The 19012-nt window shown below is 35.1% G+C and overlaps 1 protein-coding gene across 1 annotated transcript in view; it reads left to right on the top strand.

The window, feature by feature from the left end:
- LOC140158409 (laminin subunit alpha-1-like) overlaps positions 1-19012 on the top strand; it is a 161869-nt gene that overhangs the window by 15390 nt on the left and 127467 nt on the right. The window contains 7 exon segments of the mRNA XM_072181501.1: positions 3761-3991; positions 7422-7535; positions 8707-8920; positions 13760-13891; positions 16280-16461; positions 17816-17921; positions 18699-18960. Coding sequence (XP_072037602.1) covers positions 3761-3991; positions 7422-7535; positions 8707-8920; positions 13760-13891; positions 16280-16461; positions 17816-17921; positions 18699-18960 — 1241 coding nt within the window.

Raw genomic sequence — 19012 nt, 5'->3', positions numbered from 1 at the left:
TTAGATTTATGAAGTTAACTTCGAGGACTGTTATATATTTTTAATAATTTGGCTTAAAAAATTGTATTCGCAAATTTCTAAAAATCATAATTATTTGATATCAGAAGGACATGTAACTCGTATTCAAAATGAGTTTGATGTGTCATGATGTACACAAATAAAAAAAAAATCCAAATTTTATCAACTGAATTGCTAAGTATAAATTTCCTTAAGGTTGGTATGAACCCTGGAATTATGTAAACTGACGGGCCTAGATTTTATTTTTTTATTAATTTTGACCAACTTCGAAAAATTTGCACCAAAAATAGTCAACAAATGCTGAATTTTCAAAAATATTATAAAAAAGCCTGATTTCCACCCCAAATTTCAAATATTTTTGGTGAAGTTGGTCAAAATTCAAAAAAATAAAAAAACGGCTCCTAGATATATATTTTCATCTAGTTTTTAAAAATTAATAAAAAAAACATTTTTGGGCCAAGAATTTTTTTTTTTTTAGGGCCAAAATACCGCTTTTGGGGATTTGGGCCAAAATGAGCATTTTGGCCCAAATTTGACCTCACAGATGAACTTATCAAGTCTTTGCCATTCTAAATATGTATACTATTTGTATACTTTACACCAACAATTTAGCAGTTATGAGGCCCGGAAGTTTACATAATTCCAGGGTTCAGACCAACCTTAAAGTAAAAATGTTGTAATGTGTGCAGTATTCAATTGTGTGCATGAGGCATAAATAGATCAATACTATTTGATTGTATTATTACTGCAATGCAGCTGTTGCTCATTGGTAATTACTATAGTATGAGTGTACATGACACACCCTTATCAATGCACTCCAGGGGACTTTAGAATTTATCCATTGGAAAACACCCTACATTTATCTACTATTTCCATGGTTTCAGGCACTGTAACAAATTTTAATGTAAATGTGAAAAAATTAAATCTTAAGGTGGATCAAATGACATTACCTTGAAGGAAATTATGTATTTGTTTTAAATTTATTAATTTAAGGTTTAGCTGAATAATAAACATTTAGCTGAATAAAATATGCATGTGGGCAATATGGTACAAATGTAAACATCACTATCAGAAGCATATTTTTAATATGGAAGTGCTCTATTCACGAAAAACAAAATGGAGTAGGGCAGAGAATACTGATCAACATGCCTTTTATTTGAAAATAATCAGACAGACGATTTTCATAATACAAACATTTTGAATTTATTTTTATTGTATTGTTATCAATAATCAATATAGTTTGTGAGATAATATGACTTTTTAATAAGTGCTTTTTGATATGTAATTTTTACCAATATTTTGCTAAAAAACAATGCATAAATGTTCATAACATTTTTTAACAGAATATTGGATTAAACTTGTTCAAAGTGTTCCTGATGACTTCCAGATAATTTATACAAATGTACATAATTATTATAGAAATTGTTATTGACTTGTTCCTTATTAAATTCTGCATAAAATGAGTGGTATTGAAGCTTCTAGGCCCTTTCAATGAAATGATATCATGGTTTAAAGTTCTATTTTTATCCAAAGCGCCAATTCTTTTGCATACAATTTAGCATTGCTTTACCATTTAGCATTACTTAACCATTTAGCATTACTTTACCATTTAGCATTACTTTACCATTTGCATTACTTAACCATTTAGCATTACTTTACCATTAGCATTACTTTACCATTTAGCATTACTTTACCATTTAGCATTACTTAACCATTTAGCATTACTTAACCATTTAGCATTACTTTACCATTAGCATTACTTTACCATTTAGCATTACTTTACCATATTGCATTACTTTACCATATAGCATTACTTTACCATAAAGCATTACTTAACCATTTAGCATTACTTAACCATTTAGCATTACTTTACCATTTAGCATTACTTTACCATTTAGCATTACTTTACCATATTGCATTACTTTACCATTTAGCATTACTTTACCATAAAGCATTACTTAACCATTTAGCATTACTTAACCATTTAGCATTACTTTACCATTTAGCATTACTTTGCCATTTAGCATTACTTTACCATTTAGCATTACTTTACCATTTAGCATTGCTTTACCATTTAGCATTACTTTACCATATAGCATTACTTTACCATTTAGCATTACTTTACCATTTAGCATTGCTTTACCATATTGCATTACTTTACCATATAGCATTACTTAACCATTTAGCATTACTTTACCATTTAGCATTACTTTACCATTTAGCATTACTTTACCATTTAGCATTACTTTACCATTTAGCATTACTTTACCATTTAGCATACTTTACCATATAGCATTACTTTACCATTTAGCATTACTTTACCATATTGCATTACTTTACCATATAGCATTACTTTACCATATTGCATTACTTTACCATTTAGCATTACTTTACCATATTGCATTACTTTACCATTTAGCATTACTTTACCATTTATCATTACTTTACCATTTAGCATTACTTTACCATTTAGCATAACTTTATAAGCATAGGGAAAATACGCTATTTTTGAGAGTAGAATGCGCGCGTCAGTTTTTGAAAATGCGCAATTTCCACATTTTTTACCAAAATGCATTTTTCTCTCCAAAAAATTAAAATATATAATTATGTAAGATTAAAAATTTTTTCTTTTTTTCTTGCAAGTTTTTGCGATGGCCTATTTTCTAAACTTTTTTTTAACATAGATTGTGTTGTAAATCATTATGGATTCTTTGATTTTAGTGATAACTTCAGGTTTTTGGAAAATGAGTACTTGAAAAATTGTTATTTTGGGCAAATCTTAAAATTTGCAGTCGAACCTAAAATGCGCGATTGTACTCAAAAGAAACTTTTTGTGCACTGCGATTTTCCCTGTCCATACTTTTACGATTACTTTACCATTTAGGGGCTGTGCAATAATTATGAGCCCTGGGGAGGGTAAAATTGGGGGGCAAGAAATTTTACGAGGCGAAAGGGGGGGCAAGCAATTTTGGCAAGCCAAGAAGGGGGGGCAAGCGATTTTTGGCACACATTCATGGGGCGCCTTTTTAATAAAACGCTCTAAAAAGGCTTAGGAAAACAGTACGGAAACGCTAAAATATGCTAATTTTCCTGCTCACTACACACATCTGGACCATTTAAGGGTAGACAAGGTATTGTTGGTCGAAGCAGCCTAAAAAATCGATTTTCATTATCTAGATGAATATATTATTGAAAATTAACGCCTTGATGTTTTCCAAAAGTTCATTCTACAAATCATATACTTTGCAAACTTGCTTAATTTATTGTTGTTAATGAGTTATGTATGTTTTACAAAAGTGTTGTTGTTTCAGCCCTCTTTACAACGTAACTCAAGAACCGCAGCACCTATAAAAGTGTATCTGTGATATTTTAATTCTTCTACACGCTCGCTATGAATGAGCAATGCAGTTTTTGCCAAAGCTCACTACCATTCGTAAGATGTTGTGAACTACCAAATCACAACAGTTTAAAATAATTAATAACCTTAAAAATTGGGATCCCAAAAATTTGGCATGCTCAAAGGGGGAGGCAAAGATTTTTTGGCAGGTCGAGAGGGGGGGGGGGGGGGGGCAAGCAATTTTTGGCGGGCCAAGAAGGGGCAGGCGGTTTTTGGCGAGCCGTTTGGAAGTTTTACCCCCCCATAATTATTGCATAGCCCCTTGCATTACGTTACCATTGCTTTTCCATTTAGCATACTTAATTTATCATTATTTTGATGTTTATTTTATTATAATTTTTACAGCTACACTATGTGGAATCTGTCAGCATCCAAATGGGCGATTCAGTCAGGCCAACACAAATGGGCATCCAGAAATCTCTGGATGGTCAAACCTTCACCAATTGGGCCTACAAAGTCACCAGGATTGGGAAATGTCAGAGTGATTTCAACGTTCGTTCTAGTACTGCTATAACTGATGTGAACGGTATCCTTTGTACTACATATTCGAGATCGCAACTACCTAGATTTGAAGTGGTAGGTAGAAAGATTGCCTTTAGCTAAGCTTTAAGAAATTTTGGCATCAACACTGCCAACCCTGGATAACTCATACTACCGTAACCACCCGGGTATAAGCCCACCTTCAGGTATAAGCCCACCCCTTATTTTTCAAAACATTCTGGGAACAAGTGTGCACTTGCAGGCTATAAGCCCAGTACTAAATTTTGGCCAAGTTCTTAAATCAAATCAATGCTTTTCTCTCACTTTTAAGAACAAATATAAAAAAATATCAGTTAATAATTAACATTCCACACTTAGAATTTCAAGAAATTGACATAGATGATAGAAATTACTGGTACATATTGGGCATATACAAATGGGGATGATTTTTCTTATTTTTAAATTCAAATACTAGCCCCGCCCTGGTTATAAGCCCACCCCCATTTTTGAAGTGAAATCTGCCATCTAGGGAGGTGGGCTTATACCCGAGTGGTTACGGTAGTTGCATCATGCTCTTTGTTTTCCTTGCCATTCACACACAAGTTTTACTTGGTGTTTATCAAACAATGTTGAGTATGTACAAGTAAATGTATTTAATGAGTTTGAGTTACATTTTAGAGTTTGATTTAGAGTTAAGAGTTACAAGTTGGTGGTAGAACTTAAAACTCATAAAAAATAAACACATCAAATTTTGGCATTTTTCATGCATCATGCATTTTCCCTATCCTTAATTATAGGTTACATGGGTGCCTGAGTGGGTTTCTTATTATTAACAATTCAAATTAATACTGAACATCATACATTTTTGCTGAACCATGAAATGGTATCAGCTTATATTTAGTCTATATTTACTCCCGGGTATTTACTTTCTTACACACTCACTCTTTGGTCTGAAATGGACATGTCCAAATGCCAAGAAGGTATGACCACCCAGGTTGTGTCAAATAGAAGAGTAAAGAATATAATAAAATACAAATATTTTCACACCCGGGGCTGATACTCATCATAAGACCCAGGCCAATATTCATATGGCTCCTTTTTATACTTGAAATGCCAAGAAGGTATGACCCCCTGAGTGGTGCCAAATGAAGAAAAAAAAGTCAAGAATATAATAAAATATTTTCATACCTGGGGGGTGATATTCATCATAGACCCGGCCTGAGTGGTATTAAATGAAAGAGAAAAAAAATTACAAATAGTAAAATACTAGTTTCCCAACCGGGTGTGAAACTCCTAATAAGACCCGGGTCAATATTCATTTTTTGGGTCCCTTTCATATCTCGAAATGCCAAGAAGGTATGACTCCCCCCCCCCCTCCGAGTGATGTCAAATGGAAGAGAAAAAAGTGAAGAATAATAAAAATAAAAATATTTTCCCCATGGGGGAGGGGGGTGACACTCCTCATAAGACCCAGATCAATAGTCCTATTTTGGGTCCATTTCATATATATCGCAATGCTAAGAAGGTATGACCCCCTGGGTGATGTCAAATGAATGGGAAAAAGTAAAGAATATAATGAAAAGATATTCCCCACCGGGACTGACACTAGACTCATGTCCGAAACATGTAACACTGGTATACTACAATATACTGCCAAAGCTCCATGGTTCAGCTATGGTGCTGTAACCGCTCTAGTTTGAACATGTAGGTTCAAGAAGAATGCATATTTGTGTACATCCATATCAAAACGATGCACTTGTTGGCTGCTGCATGTGTCTCTTTATACATAATAGCTACAAATAAATACCGGACTCATCTCAAGTGGAAAGTGGAAGTGGAAACCCCCATGTGACATGGTTTAGGAATGTTGACTGTATATACCACTTGACATCATTGTTTATCAACGAAGGTGAGGGACTGGTCTATTGATATGCTTGAACGAACCGCTGCACTGTTCAATGGCTTTCTTGTACTATATATGAAATGTGGTGGGCGATTTAAAATGCACATGCCCTGAGCAAACTACAATGTGTACGTACACTGCAGGGCAAAGAACAATGGAAATTGCCATAAGTTGCGTGCATACTGCCAGGCAATGACGTCACATTTTAAGTGGTTTATACCTAAACCATGTGACTTGGGGCACACCGACATCGCCTGGCTAATAATTATTTGGTGCAGCAGAGACACTAAAATGAATACACGGGATCGATACACATGAATTGCTATGCACGATTTTGATATCAGACAAAAATCTTCGGATACCGGGTTAGAAAATGATGAATATCTCCCGTAAATGATTTCGTATAAAGAAACCAGATGTGGTTCCTTGCACATGAATATATATTTTGAACAGATATGATAGTCGTTAGCTTGCGCTTTGAGACAGTAGCTTGCGTCTAGAGTCAAAAACTGACAATAATTCCGCAATAATTCTGATTTATATGTGCCAAATTATATAGCGCAGTGTATAGGCCAATCGTTAAGGTTGTCTAAAAGAATATGACCTATGGCATACCATGCTTGACTGACACACAGCGAGGTGAGTCACCGAGCTAATCGGGCTATTGTCAGTAGCCTTAGTCAGATGTCCTTCGCCTATTATATTTAACAGGTCGATATGTATAATGGCCATGTGTGGCGGTGGATTCAATCTACCATAGCGATTTCTGCCATGAAGATATCGGGGCGATGACACCGTGTGGGGATGATTTGAAGTGACCTGCACTTGAGATGAGTCTGGTATCCATTCCTAGCTATTATGTAAAAAGACTCGGAGACACATGTAGCAGGTGCCAAGTGTATCCTTTGATACGGATGTACACATTTTTATTATAAGTGGCAACTCAGCAGTCATGTATCATGGGCTAGCTTGGATAGGGACCCAAAATTAAAATATAATAATAATATAAATAATACATGGGATTTATAAAGCGCCCTACGATGTAGAAACAGCCTCAAGGCACTGCACAGAATCTTAAAACTACATACACTAATAAAAAAAAAAAAAATCAACTAGGGCCGGCATGCTGAACAAAATAGTATATATGAAAAATAGGCATGATAAAACTCATTATACACACCTTAATATACTAAAACATAAAATATTGTACAAGTTATACAATCAATAAAATATCAATAAAATACTGTAAGCTTGACCAGCACACCATATAAAATTAGTCTTCACTCTGGAGATACATGTTTAAGATTAAAAACGCTTTAAAAGGCAGTATTTGTATACAAACCACATGCCACCTTATTTCACACCTCTAAAAACAATATAATTCAGAACCTTGCAGAAAATGAAATTGCACAACTGAAATGAGATGACGATCATATTGTCTAACAAGAAGCATTGAAAAGATGAGTTTTGAGTCCTTTTTTGAAAGAGTTTATGTTTGAAACTGAACGAAGCTTGAAAGGCAACTTGTTCCACACCTTTGGTGCAGCTGCGGCAAATGATCTTTCGCCATAGAGGCAATATGTTGGTTTTGATTTGATATAGTTTTTCTTACTTTTTTTCCAGATCACTTTTGAGTTGATTCAAGCGGCTGAGTTGAAGCAGTGGCAGCAAACAAGATATGTGAGATTTCAATTCTTCGACATGCCACAAGAGTTTGGGCTATTTGCTAACCAGTTTGTAAGTTTATTTATATGTAGTTAATGTCAAATGCACAATCTTAAATTCTTCGTCAGTGGCTGTGGCTTAGCTTCTAAATGCTGGATTTCATTGGTTTCTGCATGCCGTCACACAGTAGATGGCAGCAACCGCGTTGTCACAGAAGGCGCTTGTCGAAGACAAAGTTTAAGTATGTAGCGCGTTCTATAATAATACGCGATTGAGATTACTTACGTTCAAACGGTAAACAAGTTTAGTTCATTTCAGAAAAAGGAGAGTTTTCATGACGGATACCGTAATTATTTCTTACTAAATAAAACAGTGTTTAGTTATTAAAACAATATTTAACTGACCAAGAATGAGAAGAAACGATTTGTACTGAATACCGGGTGTGTCCCCCATAGAACTCCAAAAGGCCAAAATAGCCAGTGGGTTTCTTTTACTTAAACTTGTTGTTTTTGCTTAAAATGGCAGAATCCTTTCCCAACAGTTCATTGGCCGCAACACATAGTGGTGTAAGTGAAGGACAAATTACGCTTCCGAGACAAACATGTTTGAAGGATATGTTACTTAATAATGGAGGCGCTACTCCTCCATTATCTCTCAGTGGCCTGATGCTATTTGAAATTGAATTTTAAGGTTGAAACTATTATACTGTATCTTTAATACTTAAAAAGGAATTAAAAAGTACTATTTAAATATAGGATATAGCTACAATCATAGAATTTAGTCTTGGGACAGTTTAGGACCATGTTCTATTAAAATTGATCCCCCCCCCCCGTAACGATGTTGATTGGGGTCTTATCATCAGGCTCCGTGTTGGACTCTGCAACATTGATTGGTGGGGGAAGGGGAGGGATATAGCTTATAGGAGCTTGTGTGGATTGAAATGTTGTATCTTGAAAATTACGAATGTATGCTCTGGGCATTTGTAACAGGTTTGTTGAAGTACCAAGTACACTGATCAAAATGCTTTTAAGAAATTTGTTCATGTACTTCTATTTCACAGTAAATTGCCAACAAAACATTCAGGCTTGGTCAGAATGTATTCCTTTACATGCTAAGTTTTCATTCAGTGTTAAGATTTTAGTGATCTAGATTGTGGCGGGAAAAAGTATTTGGGAAGTCCAGGGTTGGTATCGAAGCACATATGCCTCAAAGTTAATCTGTTCTTGTTTTATTTAATCAACAGCATCACTACACAGTGCGTGATATAAAAGTGATGGCCCGCTGCCAGTGCAATGACCATGCTACCGACTGCATCCTGATGGCATCGCCTCCTGAGACCAAGATGATGTATCAGTGTGTATGCGGGGGTAATACACAAGGAATGACCTGCCATGAATGTATGCCGTTCTTTAATCAATACCCATATGAACCGGGGACCAATGGATATCAATGTGGTGGTATGTTAGGATTAATTGTTCGTTTCTTTGTTTCATAATAATGCAGTACTTCATGGAAATTGAAATTTTCATGAATAAGTCTTTTAAATATTCTGCTGACTGATGATGCACAGTGTCAACACCCTGTATTATAAATATTTTTTCCATACAGCTCTATTCTCTGTTGAAATCAATATGCTATTATTGACACAGATAAAGAAAGTTTACATATGCATTGTGTTATAGGACTTGCACCTGGAACTTAACTGAATGGGCTAAACATGTTCCTTTATACCTATAAAGTATAATTGTAATTCTCAAAATTAAATATATCACAATTTTTACTTTGGATTTCAAAATCTTTACTTATAAAATGCAGTAAAAGATATCCACAGCAAGCTGCAAGGCCCCGCTAATTAGTGTATTGCTTTTCGAGTTAGTGTACTGAAACAAACCCTGGTTTTACCTGAAAACAAATCGATTTTTTCTTGTAATAGAAACATCATATGGGGTACTAGAGCATGCACAAATCGTAATAATGTGTAGAATATAGAAACTCTGTGGTATCTCATATGATAGTCATGGTATGCTTAGCCTGAGTCGCTCGGCCTATCTCGAACAAAATCGCCATGCGTAGCTGTTGAAAAACGAGAGGATTCGCTGTACTATTACGGCAATTTTTGACACGAAGATATAGGGATGATGACGATGTGTGATGTCCAACATTTTGATTGATTAATTGATTTTATTTCATTCTTATTAACAATTATGTGAATTGATTTTAGAAGCAATTGATTGCTTGTCAGCATGGAAGAAAGATAGAAGCTGCAAGTTGGGATAAGCTATAGAGGTTGTGCGTGAAATTATTGATTGGCTCCAAACACAGGATTTGAACCGGTGTCCTTCACCGTAATCATGGCGCAGTGCAGTCCATTCAATCAAATGTTGTCATCAACCTATTTGATCGTAGTGCATTTGTTCTGTGTTAGATGGTTAGATTACAATCATGCTTTTGTTGAATGCATTTGAGTAGTCTGCCATATTTACGGAATGATACGTCATATACACAACCTCTGTAAAGATTCGATCAAAGACCCTATTAGTCAAATTTTGTCGAATTCAAACTCGACTTCAAACTTCACCTTTTGCAGTGTAAACGAACATGCAAATTAAAAGTCGACATCACAATGGTATAAAAGTCAAATTCACAATTTGTTTTGAAGTCGACTACCATGTACTTGTGTAAACACTCGGTCAACAAATAATTCATGTTAATACTTAGTCACAATCTGAATTCAATGTCGCAATTGAAGTTGACTTCTCTCTGTGTAAACGAGGTCTAAATCTTTAAATTATATCAACGTCCAAAACTATCAATCTCAATATTTGAATAGATTATTTCAATTGATCAACTTGACCTTTAAATATGGTTACATGTACATGTTAGTTTTAGGATTTCTTAAGGCACGGTAAATAGTATCATTTCAGTAGATATATTGATTTTGATGTCAAAAATGACTTTGAATCTTTAGCCTATAATGTTATTAGAATATAAACAAATATAATGGGCTATTCTAGTTGAAATCTATACACCCCCTGTAGAAGATATGACCTTAATCTCATAGGGTGTAGATTTTGAGCTATTCCAGTTGAAATCTTTGCCCCCACTGTAGAAGATATGACCTTTAAAATCTCTTGCGTAGGGTGTAGATTTCTAATGTAGTCACCCATTCAGGTAACCCTATCTGAAATTCACACTCCCTGTGTAGAAGCTAAGTTAAGGTCATGTCATCTTTAGGAGGTGTATGGATTTCAACTGAATAGCCCAAGGCTCGCTAGCCTTCAAAAACTCTAAGCGCCCAATCGGACGCACAACTATAAAACCTGGTCGAGAAATGCGCGTCACACAAAGTTTTTGTGCGTCCGTACATGTTGACGTGTTGGGCAACAGGGAATACAATTTTACAAAGCCCCCAAATTGCTGGTATTTCATTGCATTACATCACAGTTTGATGCAAATATTTGGCTATTTCTTTCCATTTTCCTGATGAGATTTTAAAGACGCAAGGCATTGATGCAGCTTGTTGAACAGTGCGTCCAATACAATTTTGCGTCTGGACGCAAGAATTTGCATCCAGCAGGAACCCTGGAATAGCCCTTTATACATGCATTTGGAGCTCAGTTTGAAAGAATGATGGTCTAGAAACCCATATACTTTCATCAGCTCGTAATCGGCAGACTTTATAACAGTGCCGATTAATATCAAAATATTTTATTTTGAGAATTTTCTTGTGAAATCTCGCAAGAAGCATCACAAATTATTAATTCAAGTCCTATACTTTGTCTACTTTCTTTAACACACAAAATAAAGATCAGACAGGTCAACTAGTAGCACTCTTAAAGCCATAATGTACGATCTTATAATATACTAGATTTCGCGGTTCTCGGGTCGGGCGCTTCTCGTGATAGGCCTATTTCTAATTACCCAAACTCGTTACCCATATACCTGCCCTGACTTTTTAAACTACTAAGAAATGCGCTCTCAATGATCAAGACCCAAGACACAACTTAATCAACTCTGTTTGTTTTAAAGGTGTGATGCTTACTTCGGTAGGCCTACCCATAATCATAAAAATAGGCCTACATGCACGTGTTTGGTGTGTGCACGTGTTCGGTATCTTAATATTGAAATATGTGTTGAAAATAAGGCCTATAATTATTGGTCCGATGAGATGCACCTGTTAGTCACACTGTAATGCTTTTCCGATCGCGCGGACTGTACTCCGCGCACACTCCCGCTGATACTCCGCGATAGCGCACCGCGAAAGCACGCTGATAGTGCAGCGCGAAAGCACGCGATAGTGAACGCGAAACTCGCGGGACGCGAACGCTATAGTGCAGCGCGAGCACGCGATAGTGCACCACGTGAACGCGAAACTCGCGGGACGCGAATGCGATAGCGCGCGGACAGAGGACGGACGGACGGACGGACACGCCGTAATTAGTATTAAGATGAAATTGGTTAATTTTTTTCAAACCTGATTTTTTGGCATATTTGTAATATTCACACATGTCCCAACTTGCACCTAAATGGAATCGGCCAAGTTTGTTGTGTTTGTAGGTCAACAGAGCAAAGATCAACAAAGTCATTAAAGTCATAAATTATGACTTTATGTCCTCCTATAAAACTGCATGCTAAATGGCCAAAATAACCAGTAGGGTTACTTTCACTTAACCATGTTATTTTAGCTCAAAATAAACAGAAACCCTTTCTGATAATTATTACTAATATTATTTCAGCATTTTGAGTATAATAACAAATTTAAAATTTGAAGGAAATTGTACATCAAGGCTTTAACGTGCATATACTTTTCTGCGTAGTGATGAAAGCCTAACATTTCCTATGTATTAGGCCAAAAAAAAAAAGGTTTATCTCAAAGCTCACGAGAAATTGAAAAACAAATGCGAAATGCGATTTTTTTAAATTTTTTATTCCCGACTTTTTTCATGGTATTTTGAAATAAAAAAAAATTCCGCATTTCTTTTTTGTCAAATCGTGCGATTTTACAAACCCACACGCAAGCTTTGAGACAAACCTTTTTTTTTTGGCCTGATCAAACCATAGGATGATTCGTTTATAATTCCTTAGCCAACATTTTACCATGTAGTGATTAATATATATCAACATATGGTGCTTAATGCATTCTTTTTGATAACATGCAATTAATTTTCCACAACAGGTGCATGTGGTTTGAATCTACAGTGTGGGTGTGAGTGTATATGCAAATGTTCATGTAGAAAGTGTTCCTTATTAGCAGAATATACTTCACAATATTTTTAAAAGGGTGTTGTCACATATATACTTTGATCAGCTCTTAATCGGCGGGAATTATTAGGCTTTTATCACTACGCCAAAAAGTAAACCTATGTTAAGAGCGATATAGTTACCTGGTCTATATTTTGCTTGTTAAAAAGAAGGCAAAGTATAGGACTTCAATTAAAAATTTGTAATAACTTCTGGTGAGATGTCGCAAGACAATTCTGCAAATAAAATATATTGATATTAATCTGTGATGTTATAAGGCCCGCCGATTACGAGCTGATCAAACTATAGATGCTTTTAAGATGTATTCATACAAAGTCAAATAAATGTTTAGAAAATATATGCAGCATAATGTAACTGTTACAACCAACTCACAATACAGATCCACTTCCGTAAATGTAAAAATAAATAAAATAAAATAAAATAAATGTTTTTTTTGTTTTGTTTTTAATTTTTTTTTTGTGAGTACCAGACAGCCCCATCCAGCGTAGTGACAACCCTGGTGTTATGGGGTATCACATCCCACCCGGTATATAGTCATTTGTACTCTGATACGGGTATCACATCCCTCCCGGTATAGTCATTTGTACTGTGGTACGGGGTATCACATCCCACCTGGTATAGTCATTTGTACTCTGATACAGGTATCACATCCCTCCCGGTATAGTCATTTGTACTCTGATACGGGTATCACATCCCTCCCGGTATAGTCATTCGTAATGTGGCACGGGGTAACACATCCCTGCCGGTATAGTCATTTGTACTGTGGTATGGGGTATCACATCCCACCCGGTATAGTCATTTGTACTGTGGTACGGGTATCACATCCCACCGGTATAGTCATTTGTACTGTGGTACGGGTATCACATCCCTCCCGGTATAGTCATTTGTACTGTGGTACGGAGTATCACATACCACCCGGTATATGGATGCTACAATGTATGGATATCAATATCTTAATGTCCAAATTTCTAACATTCCTCGGATACAGGTTTAACAAATATTTAAAAAATGCAATTGTGTATTTCTTGTTTCAGAATGTAACTGCTTTAAACATAGTGATGAATGCTCCTATGACATTAATGTTGGCAACCTGAATAAAAGTATAAATGCTGATGGTCAGCTGCATGGTGGAGGTGTGTGTACGGGCTGTCAAAATAATACAGCAGGTCAGTCTTCTTTTCCTTTTTGCATAATTTTGCTTCATTTTATGATCTAATTTTGTTTCTTCTATTTTTGTGTACATTTCATTTCTCCTTTCTTTTTTTCTTTTCTAGTTTTGTTTTCATTGTTGCTCCCTTCCCTTCCCTTTTTTAAGATATGCACTGCAGGTAGCCTTATTATATGTGACATGATCAAGGGAAATGAGTTGGATGTTGCTAATATTAATTATGAGATATTGTATGGCAAAGAAAATGTTCAAAATTCTTTTGTTTTATATTGTTTTCAGCAATTTATAAATTAACATAGCTTTGCAAAGAACAGTTGTATCAACATGGGATTTTCAGTTTCTGAAAGCTCCAAATGTCTTCTTTAGAAACATGTGTAAATCTCATTTTCGACCAGGGTCGACATGCAACTCATTCCCCTTGATCATGTCACATATGTTCTTGCCATTTCCTTCTTTGTAAGGATCTTTTGTATAACTTTGTTTTATTAAAAGGACATATCGTGATCCACAGCCTCATCCCCCCCCCACCAACTTTTTTCAAAAAAGATTTTTATACCACTGAAAACCTCTGGCTACATAATGTTTATGTACCAACACTTTCTTGCAGATTAATTCCTTTAGCCAAAATATTGTCAAATTTGAATTTTGTTTTGGTTACAACAGTGGCCTATGGAGCAGTGTAATACACATAATCATGCATAACTCGCAAACGCAAAATCGGAATCAAATGAAATTTTGGGAATAAGCTTTTTTGTGGATATCTACTGAAAATTACTAGGATCACAAAATTCTCTGAGATGCTATGTCTGATTTTGATCAAACCTGGCCACAAGAACCACTGACACAAGGTGGTTAATTGGGTATTCCCAGTTTGAGGTTACAGGTCACTCAAGGGTCGGCATAGGTTTATTGGTGGTGCAGCACCTGAAAGACTGAATGACTACTAGCCAATCAAATGTTGAGATGTTTGTGATTAGCATGAAGAATCCGTAGGTTTTAATGGGAATTACCGTTGTAAAAAGTACTATAGTACTATATAGAGTGAGCAAAAGAATCAAGCTACCAGTTACGTTCACCCCTACATATCCTAAACAAAGACAAACATGTCGAAATTAAAACAAGAAGCCAGTACCTGTACCCTTGATTTAACACCTCATTTGTTGACATTAGTTGAGAATTAAAGAAAAGGTGATCTAAAACCTAAGGAAAAAGAAACAAAATCAAACACTGCACTTTTATGTTCTATATAATCACTTACAAGTTACAGCAGGACGCTAGTTATAATGTACTAATCAATGGAAAGCATTGCGCTAGTTCTCTTGTTGGAGAATACATTGTGTACAAATGAATAGGGCATGCAATGGATCAAACTGCAACTTCCTTGAGTTTTTAGATCAAATGAGGTCTTAAATCTGAGCTAAAAGATGTAGCTATTGACTGCTGGTTCCAATTATGACATCTGTTTTTGTTACGGATATGTAGGGGCGAACATAACTGGTGCCTTAATTATTTTGCGCACTGTATAGAGTGTATTACAGCAAATATGGTGGGGACATAAATTATGTATCAAGTAATTACCAATTTACTTGTTTTCTCCTCTTTCATCTTTCTTTCTTTCTTTCTCTTTCTTTCTTTCTCTTTCTTTCTTTCTTTTTCTTTCTTTCTCTTTTTTTCTCTTTCTTTCTCTTTTTCTTTCTTTCTTTCTTTCTTTCTTTCTTTCTTTCTTTCTTTCTTTCTTTCTTTCTTTCTTTTCTTTCTTTCTTTCTTTCTTTCTTTCTTTCTTTCTTTCTCTTTCTTTCTTTCTTTCTTTCTCTTTCTTTCTTTCTCTTTCTTTCTTTCTTTCTTTCTTTCTTTCTTTCTTTCTTTCTTTCTTTTTCTTTCTTTCTTTCTTTCTTTCTTTCTTTCTTTTCTTTCTTTCTTTCTTTCTTTCTTTCTTTCTTTCTTTCCTTCTTTTCCTTTTCTTTTCTTTTCTTTTCTTTTCTTTTTTTCTTTTTCTTTTTCTTTTTTTTCTTTTTTTTTTTTCTTTTTCTTTCTTCTTTCTTTCTCTTTCTTTTTCTTTTTTTTTTTTTTTCTTTTCTTTTTCTTTTTTCTTTTTTCGCCTTTCTTTTTCTTTCTTTCTGTTTATTGGAGCGGTGCAAGTGTTATAGGTATGGATATGCATGCATGGCACAAGTGTTTATGGGTTCGCACAGGAGTGCACAAGTGTTTATGAGTATGCATGTGTGCAAGCAAGTGTTTATGTGTACACACACTCGTTAGCAAGTGTTTATGGGTAGGTATGTGCATGTGCAAGTGTGTGTGGTTATGCGTTTTCACTTTCTTTTTCTTTTTCTCTCTTTTTTTTTATTTTATGAAAATGACGAATTCAATATATTTGTTATTCAAGGTATCAACTGCAATGAATGCAAGACATTCTACTACCGTCCAGTTGATAGGCAACAAGACGACGAAGATGCTTGTCAGCCTTGTAATTGTCATATACCAGGAACCAGAGAAGATGCTAATTTAGAAATAGTGATGAAAGGAGAATGTGTGGCTAATAATGATCGCATGTTGCCTCCTGGAAAGGTTAGTAGTCATCTTCCAGAATCAATACTAATGTATGCTGTCATTTCAAATAGAAGTCCCACAACTAAAGTATAGCAATCAATCAATCTGCTCACTCAATCATCACATTGTTCAAATAATCAATCAAAAAGTAAGTAAGTAAGTAAGTAAGTAAGTAAGTAAGTAAGTAAGTAAGTAAGTAAGTAAGTAAGTAAGTAAGTAAGTAAAGGCAAGTAAGTAAGTAAGTAAGTAAGTAAGTAAGTAAGTAAGTAAGTAAGTAAGTAAGTAAGTAAGTGCAAGTAAGTAAGTAAGTAAGTAAGTAAGTAAGTAAGTAAGTAAGTAAGTAAGTAAGTAAGTAAGTCAGTAAGTAAGTAAGTAAGTAAGTAAGTAAGTAAGTAAGTAAGTACTCAAGTAAGTAAGTAAGTATAAATAAATAAATAAATAAATAAATAAATAAATAAATAAATAAATAAATAAATAAATAAATAAATAAATAAATAAATAAATAAATAAATAAATAGATAAATAAATACATAAATACATAAATAACTACATAAATACATAAATAACTACATAAATACATAAATAAAGCAGCATAAGAAAAAATATGACATAGCAATGAAGAGATCACAATGCCTTAGTCCGCTCGGCCACCAAACCAATACATCCTACTCCATGTCAAAGAAATATATTCAACTCTAGCATTACGCAATATTTGAACATGCCCCGGACACATGCCTGTAGGTAAAGATCTTACGTAATAGAAAAGCATGAAAAGTACATGAAGGGTCTATCCCTTTAGTCATACTAACCAAATAAATATATGCAACCAATTCTTTGTATACCTTGATACAATCAACATATACAAAGAAGTATATTATTAGGCATAGACGCAATGATCAATGCGGGAAGTATAAAACCATAGTCGCCACTCGTGCACTTTTTTTTAGTCTACGGCTGATCCGGAAGCAGCCTTGAACCCTGAATTCAGAGGCAAATTTTGGGTTGTTACATGGAATTCAAAGTAATTATATCATGAAAAAACCCACCGAGAGGACTACGATACTTATTCAGAGCCAATCTACATACTATTATTTGCAAAGCCAACGATCGAAGAAAAATTATAAAAGGAGCAGGACCATATATATCAATGTTAATTCCCGGTAAGCTTAAAAACGCATTGAAAACGCCAAAATGCAGTCACAAAATTTATAATATTACTAAATCACCAAAACAAATTGTAACATAGGTATGCAGAAAACAGATGTATTAGCAATAAAAAAGTATATGCAAAAAGATTTGTCTTTAGCAGTACGAAATGGGAAAAAGGCAATGATATTTTTTAATCACATTTTTGCTGGTGTTAATCCTTTAGGTACCTGGAGATTGCTATTGTAAACCAAATGTTCAAGGCCAGAAATGTGATGAATGCAAGGATGGATACTATGATCTTACAGACGCTAACCCAAACGGATGCCTAAGTAAGTGACCCATGGAAGTAATCTTGTATTTTCATTGATTGATTTGAAACAAAAGAATTCTAAAAATCACCTGTAGGCCTACTGTCCAAAAATATGTTCAATATACATGTAGTATTTTCCCTATTTGCACCACATGCCAAAATGCCATCAATGTTAGAAAGGGACCAATTACAAGTAAACTATACAAAAACTTAATTTGAACTGAACTATTGTGTAATAGTTGTGATTTGTTGAGGTATGCTTTTGATATATAAGAGAATTTGAACAATTGTTGTTGTTGTTATTGTTGTTGTTGTTATTGCAGATGCACATACTCCCAATATCCTGTAATTCATGTCACAAAATCTTTGCTGTGCATTGAAAATTTCTTGCCTGTACTCAGATATGTAAATAGTGTAGCCACCCGTCTGGCCATCATTTTATTTAGACCGAGTTTGCTCCTGGGATGGGCAAAATTAATGCTTTTGACAGATGCTGCATTATAATTGTAGGTATTGACAAAGGCTGTTGACCCTTTTAGTAGACCAGCTTTGCAAAGCAAGGCCATAGCAAGACATGTTTGAACTCTTTGAACCCCCAATGGGCTGTAGAGGTCTGGTAAATGTTTTAAGGTCAAATTAGGACAGGCATTTTTATTCAAATGATGGGCAAACCTCAATTTCTAGCTAAGACCCTGTATGTAAATTAGTAATTTATTATATTCAAAGAAATTTATTGACCATATCCTCTTTCAATATTAGTTCCCAATAATAATTTCAAATATTCTCTTTGTACAAGGTTGCAACTGCTTTACCTCAGGAACTATCAATGGATCCAACACCTGCAACAAAACGTCCAACGGTCAGTGTCCTTGCAAGGCCAACATCTTTGACCGTAGGTGTGACCAATGTCAAGATGGCTTCTTTGGGTTATCAGCAGACAACCCAGATGGGTGTGCAGCTTGTGACTGTGATGTTGGGGGAGCAGTGACTCCAGCTTGTAATAAGATTGCTGGCCAGTGTACATGTAGGCCTAATGTACAGGGACGTGCATGTAGCAGGTATGAATAGGCAGTGACATAGACTTCTTTTTGACATTGGGGGGATGGGTTT

This window comes from Amphiura filiformis, chromosome 8 (assembly GCF_039555335.1).
Source record: "Amphiura filiformis chromosome 8, Afil_fr2py, whole genome shotgun sequence".
In the NCBI taxonomy this organism is placed as follows: Eukaryota; Metazoa; Echinodermata; class Ophiuroidea; order Amphilepidida; family Amphiuridae; genus Amphiura; species Amphiura filiformis.
This window is presented reverse-complemented; position numbering and strand designations above follow the sequence as displayed.